The sequence below is a fragment of the Eucalyptus grandis genome, chromosome 9, assembly GCF_016545825.1.
Source record: "Eucalyptus grandis isolate ANBG69807.140 chromosome 9, ASM1654582v1, whole genome shotgun sequence".
NCBI classification, from domain to species: domain Eukaryota; kingdom Viridiplantae; phylum Streptophyta; class Magnoliopsida; order Myrtales; family Myrtaceae; genus Eucalyptus; species Eucalyptus grandis.
Window position 1 is genome coordinate 14,934,045 of NC_052620.1, and position 6,124 is coordinate 14,940,168.

The following is a 6,124-nucleotide window of genomic DNA, read 5'->3' on the forward strand; positions in this document are numbered from 1 at the left end:
GGAAAGATTTGAGCATTCTTTTGTGATATGAGATATTATTTCATATGAAATTATAAAGGCTAAATACTATGTGAGTTATTGAATGTAATTATGAATTGAGAAACACTAAAACTATTTGAGTGCTCGAGTGTGCATGTAGTCTTCGTCATATTGTTTTGTTTATAGTGAAATCCAGCACTCCTCTTCCCATGGACTTGTCAGATCAACCAAACCATGTAAATCTAATATTCTTCTTAATATTTTGTCTTGTATATTTTATTGTTCGATCGCAAATTTTCACAGAACTTTTTATGCACCTTGTTTCATTCATCATCGGATTCACACAATTCTCTCAAAGAAAGAAACCTTATGATGTCTAATTTCTATAACATGTGGTTAAATTGTACTATTGCCATCAAGATCTTTTCTAAACCAGATCAAGTTTGAAGATTTTATCAAATGAATACCTGTTGACGTGTCTTGGTTATCATTTAGTTCCAAAATTTGTTCCAACAAATCCCGACATGCTCATCTTATTCCCCCTCCCTTGCACCATTTTTATCCAAGTTTTCACCCTTAATGCGTGATTCATTGTAGATGGATCCATAGGACCCTCGATGCGGCAATATAGCGTTCGAAAAGCTTCAACCATCTAGTTTCGTCAAGAGTTCGTGTGCACGCACGCGCGCGCATGAGAGAGAGAGAGAGAGAGAGAGAGAGAGAGAGAGTGAGTGAGTGGGTGGTGTTAAGGAAAAAGCCAAGGACAGCACGTAGGAGGTACATATATAGAGTATGAAAATCTTGGTGGTCTACGATGGATGCTGCTCTTCGAGTGGGGCGGATTCGTGGGTCAAAGCCCTGAGGACAGGGTGACTAGAAATTTTTAAGTTTTGTCTGATTGGATGAATTTGGCGATAAAGACATCAAATAATCCTCAGAGAGAGAGAGAGAGAGAGAGAGAGAGAGAGAGAGAGAGAGAGAGAGCAGATTCCGTTTCAATCTTGGGCTCTTAATTAAGCCGCAGCTACCAGTACTGACACAGAAAATTAAATATATTTTATGTATATTTATACTATATATACTGCACTACAAAACTTTATACTATACTCCTATTGACAATAATAATGCATTTCTAAATTTGTCGCTCATTTATATATTCCCTTCCCACTCCCTTCACCTTCTCGCTGATCACCCAACTCTATTCCTCTCCTGCCCCAGAGAGAGGACAGAGCGAGAGAGAGAGAGAGAGAGACTATGGAGCTCTCAGAGCAAGGCCTTTTGGAGGAGCTGCTGGCTCCAAGGAGAGAGATGGCCACTTGCTGGACCACTTTCCAGCACAACGATCTCCCCCTTCCTCCCTGCTGGAGCCTCGACTCCTCCGGCGACAACCCGGCTTTCGCCTCCTCGAACCCCTTGCAAATCCTGTCCCTATCCCACCAACCCGCCGGCTTCGACGACGCCCGCTTCGCCGGGGCCTATCACCCTTTGGACGTCGTCCACACATACACCGTCCCCTCGGAGCTCGAGTACACCGCGAATTATAACAACAGCAACGACGCCTACTCCTCGATGGTGGAGGACGAGGAGATGTGCGACCTCATCGGCAACGACCATTATGGCCAGTGCGCGGAGGAGAGGATGATGGCGATGAACAGCTGCAAGGTGGAGGCCTCTGAGCAAGCTGCGGACATCAACAATGGCGGGTTCGCTGGGAATACCGATGCCGGGTCGTCGTACTGTTTCGAGAAGAGGAGCTCGAGGCCAAAGAAGTTGGAAGGCCAGCCGTCGAAGAACTTGATGGCGGAGCGGCGGAGAAGGAAGCGCTTGAACGACCGGCTCTCCATGCTCAGGTCGATTGTTCCCAAGATAAGCAAGGTGTGTTATGATCTAGCTTGAACTATTTGTTCCTCTTTCTCTCCTTCCTTTTGTCCCTGATTAAATTGGAAAAATTAGATTTTGTCACATCAGATTTGGTTGAGCGAGAGAGAGAGAGAGAGAGAGAGAGAGAGAGAGAGAGAGAGAGAGAGAGAGAGAGTACAGGATCTTTTCGGTCCATCGCTCTAAAGAGAAAGGACGTGAGTAATCAAACTCGATTTTTGACTCCGATGTTGTGCTGAAGTTGAGTACCCAACAGTTAAACGGATTTGTTTCTTCTTTCCGCTAAACCATAAAGCTTCGAACGACGTTTGATGAAAATGATCTTCAGGTTTAGCCTGTAGAGAGTCTGAATTCTAGTTCCCTTTTCTCTTTGGCCGATGCAAGAATATGAATGGACAATGATCTTTTGCAGATGGACAGGACCTCAATCCTAGGAGACACCATAGATTACATGAAAGAGCTCCTAGACAAAATCAACAGGCTTCAAGATGAAGAAGAAATTGAGGTTGGAACGGGCAGTCCCCGCAAATTGATGGGCATCTCCAAAGATCTAAAGCCCAACGAAGTCCTTGTTAGAAATTCACCCAAGGTCTATTTGAACACGCCTCGCCTTTTTCTCAGTTTATTTCGATCTTTGCGCTCATCATGGTCTATGGAATTGAGCAATGAACTGAAACTTTCCTTCTTCTTCTGGTTCTATTGTTTTGCAGTTTGATGTGGAGAGGAAAGAAACCGACACCCGGATCGACATCTGCTGCGCCACGAAGCCCGGGTTATTGCTATCGACTGTAAACACGTTAGAATATCTCGGCCTCGAGCTTCAACAGTGTGTCATCAGCTGCTTCAATGATTTCTCGATGCAAGCTTCTTGTTCAGAGGTACATGTGATTAATAATATATGAATCTGTCTAGTGTTATTCTGCTTCAATCAATCTCCATGTGGCTCTGATTTTTGAAGATCGATAATCTCTCACCTTTTTTTTTGGACAGGTAAACGAGGGAAGACCACCGTCGAGTCCAGAAGATATAAAACAAGCGCTGTTCAAAAATGCTGGATATGGAGGAAGATGTCTTTAAATAGAGAGGTTGCAAAGAAAAAGAAAAGAAAGAAACTGCAAGTGAGGACTTGGTTTTCCTCTCTTTTCTTACTTAGTGTTGGATTGGGTTGGATTAAATTAGAGGATCAATTCTTGTTGAGTTCCATTCTCAGTGGATTAATTATGTGTTAGCTACTCCAACTTGGGGTTAGAAATTGATTCCTTTTATTTTGCAATAAGGTTCAATTTGTTATTGTCCCCAACTTGATGGAAGAAAAAAAAATGCATAAATAAGCTGCGGAGAATAATCTTGTCTGAATTTATATAATGAATGAAGAATGTGTTTGGAATATATTTCGCAGGTTGTGAGGAATTTAGGCAGTAAGTTCCTCTGTTCACACACTAAAACAATTCCTTCTCTCTTGATGTCACAGTCCCAACATCAGTCCCACACACTCCCAATAATTGCAACTTAGGATTGCAGTCAATGGTCGTGTTTTCTTTATCGTCCATAAATGTTCGACCAATATTTGTTTAATGCCCAAAAGATGCATGGCCTCTCTTTCCTGCACCAGAATGGTTGCGACTTGCAATCAACTAGTCATCATTAATCATTTGAGATGGTATTCGGTACATATACGTATGTACATGCCTAATATCTATAAGTGGTACTATCTTTCGATTGATTTGCGTAAGTCTGGATCATTGACTCATTAGGTTTTTGGCTCAAAAGACTCTTGAGTTCTGCGTAGACTTAGAAAATTATAATGGTCGATCGACATAAGTACGGAAAAGTTTATTTAATAAGATCAAAACGATGGGACGCTTGAAAGGGTGAAAATATAATTAAAGAAAGAAAAGGACTGGATTCCAGTTTTCTGGACTTGGTCCAACCTGGCTATCGATTCTTTCTGCGGGCCGATTTCTCTTCCTAAGCTCTCTCCCTTCTTTGAGCTCCACCCATACCCGAATAGTTAACTTGCTTAAAAGCAACTTGATGAGAGATGATGCTAGTGAATCAGGTGCAACTTTAGGTTGAAGCAAGAAGATCATCCTAACGACACGAAATTGCCAGTTCAGACATTGTGTTTATGTGATCCTTTAAGGGGTGAAACATCTCGGGCTTCGCCTTTACCGTAACGGGTCGTAGTTCTCCGAAAAGTTCAGAAGCTATATCTTGCAGCCAAGAAAATTATTTTTGTCCTTGCAGCGACGAAGTCCTACAGATCGGCAACCGGAGATGAAGTTCTGCGAGTGCAAAGCCAAAATCATGTCCTAAGTATATTGACTAAGACGAGTGAGTGATTGGTCAATATCATTTGTTTAACGTGTCTATTAAGCACAGTAACTTAACCTAGTACTTGTTTGAACTTTTTCTTCTGCTAATCAATGTCACATTTTCATCGCGCACAATTTCTGCAGAGGACAAGAATTTCATTCACTTGTCCTGTACGCACGAATTGTGATGGAACAAAGTCACCATTCAAGCGCCAGCAGACGCGAGAAAATGTGGCATTCGCATGTGAAAACCACCCATGATTTGTTTAACGTATAAGGAACTTCTTGTCCTTTGCTAATTCAAAAGTAAACATTAAAAGTATATTGATTACAGTTCATTTAGTCGTTAGAAATATGTACTAAACCTGAACCACAAGCATTAGAAATGGACGCTCAAATCAATCTGGGGAGTTTGCTCGCTTCAAGGAGTCCCCACACCTAACAACAAATTGGTAGAGTTAAACCAATGGGCGTGGTCACTATCGAAACAAGTAACTGATGCGCAGCGTACCTTATGGATGTCATGAGTCTTTTCATGCAGTTGATGTGCTGTAAACAAAAGATTGCAATAGAAACACACTATATAAACATGGGGATCAAGTCAAGAATGTCTGCAGCAATTAAAATGAGGAAAAAGATCAACAAAAGCACCAATTGACCACATTTAATCGGAACCCGAGCAACCTATATGTTAAACTGATCAAGGTTCTTTCTCATGCACTGCCCTGTTTTCAACCTTGATTTTTTTATGGAGTTGCTAGATCTATCCAACTTGAGCTAGGAAGTCTGGAGAGTGCATTCTTATGGCCCGAGGACGACCTTTTCAGGGCATTTCTGAAGAGATTCCAATATAATTTCCGTAACCTATAACTCATTAAAGTTACAGTAGTGAACCTCTTTAGTATATCAGTTCGCGTTGATTACCATGATAAATCAATGTTTGTGCTGGTAAGGTGCATTGCAGAGCGATTATGCTTTCGTCACCAAATTACGAGATGGCAAACTAATTACTTCAACGGGCTGCAACAAATTAGGCCAATTTCTAGGAAACCGATCCTCATCATTAAATATCCTAAACGCATGCCAGTTTATGGACAACATCTTCATCTCTTGAGTTGCAATCTCAGGGGCACGGTTTTTTACCATGGGGATGTTCTTTAGGAACTGTCAACGGAAGACTCGATGAACTAAAGCCGCCAGATGAGTACTCAGCATGACTACATCGAAATAATCAAGAGACGGTTGACGAAAATGTACTATAAGCATCGAGCAGCAGACTTTTCAAATTTTCCAGGGCTCGAACGACAGGAGAACCTGCCCGTCAAATGCTTTACCCTTCATGCTCCTCAGGCCAATCAAACTCCTCGAACCAACCTTGGATCTGTCTACTGATGCATGTTGCTTCAGCCATACTTTGGAATGTAAGGTGACCAGAGTTATTTCAAAGCTACCATCAGAAGATGACTCCTGCAGAATTTGGTCTTCAGTGTCTTGAATTGGAGGTCAAGAACAACACTCGGAATTTGAACAACCTGGCCGGATCCACCAGGTCCAGACTCTGTCCTCCCTTTTGCGATGACAGCAACTCTTGCTTGCAAATAAGCGTATGAATTATGGATTTGAGTCATCAAACCAAAGGCCACCGTCGCTAATCTTGAAACTAGAGGTCTAAGGACGTCTCTGATTGTAGTATTTTTTTCTCCTGGCGAACAAGTGAGCTGTAAGAAGTATATATGTGCCAATCAAATAATTACAAATACAGCTACATGTAAATTCTGCGATTTGCATATAAAATGTTTTTTTTTTTTTTTTGTGACCCAGATCCTGGGCCCAACTTTCACTTACACTAATCGCCAACCCACAGCCCATACAGTGCGCGGTGCACCCCGGACCAAGTATCAATACCTCGGGGGAAATTTGCATATAAATTTTTTTTTTTTTTTGATATCCAA

The 6,124-nt window shown here is 41.9% G+C and overlaps 1 protein-coding gene across 1 annotated transcript; it reads left to right on the top strand.

Annotated features, from left to right (window-relative positions):
- The first annotated feature begins 1,150 nt into the window (after positions 1-1,150).
- LOC104418377 (transcription factor bHLH61) lies at positions 1,151-3,157 on the top strand. The gene is made up of 4 exons (XM_010029696.3): positions 1,151-1,854; positions 2,270-2,446; positions 2,568-2,735; positions 2,848-3,157. Exons 1-4 carry the CDS (start codon positions 1,234-1,236, stop codon positions 2,932-2,934), a joined length of 1,053 nt encoding a protein of 350 aa, XP_010027998.2. The 5' UTR covers positions 1,151-1,233; the 3' UTR covers positions 2,935-3,157.
- The last annotated feature ends 2,967 nt before the right edge of the window (positions 3,158-6,124 follow it).

Excerpts from the sequence above, each read along its gene's own strand:
- LOC104418377 (XM_010029696.3), top strand. The coding sequence starts at position 1,234 with ATGGAGCTCTCAGAGCAAGGCCTTTTGGAGGAGCTGCTGGCTCCAAGG. Across the intron at positions 2,447-2,567 it reads TTGTTAGAAATTCACCCAAG|TTTGATGTGGAGAGGAAAGA; the intron begins GTCTATTTGAAC and ends ATTGTTTTGCAG. Across the intron at positions 2,736-2,847 it reads TGCAAGCTTCTTGTTCAGAG|GTAAACGAGGGAAGACCACC; the intron begins GTACATGTGATT and ends TTTTTTGGACAG.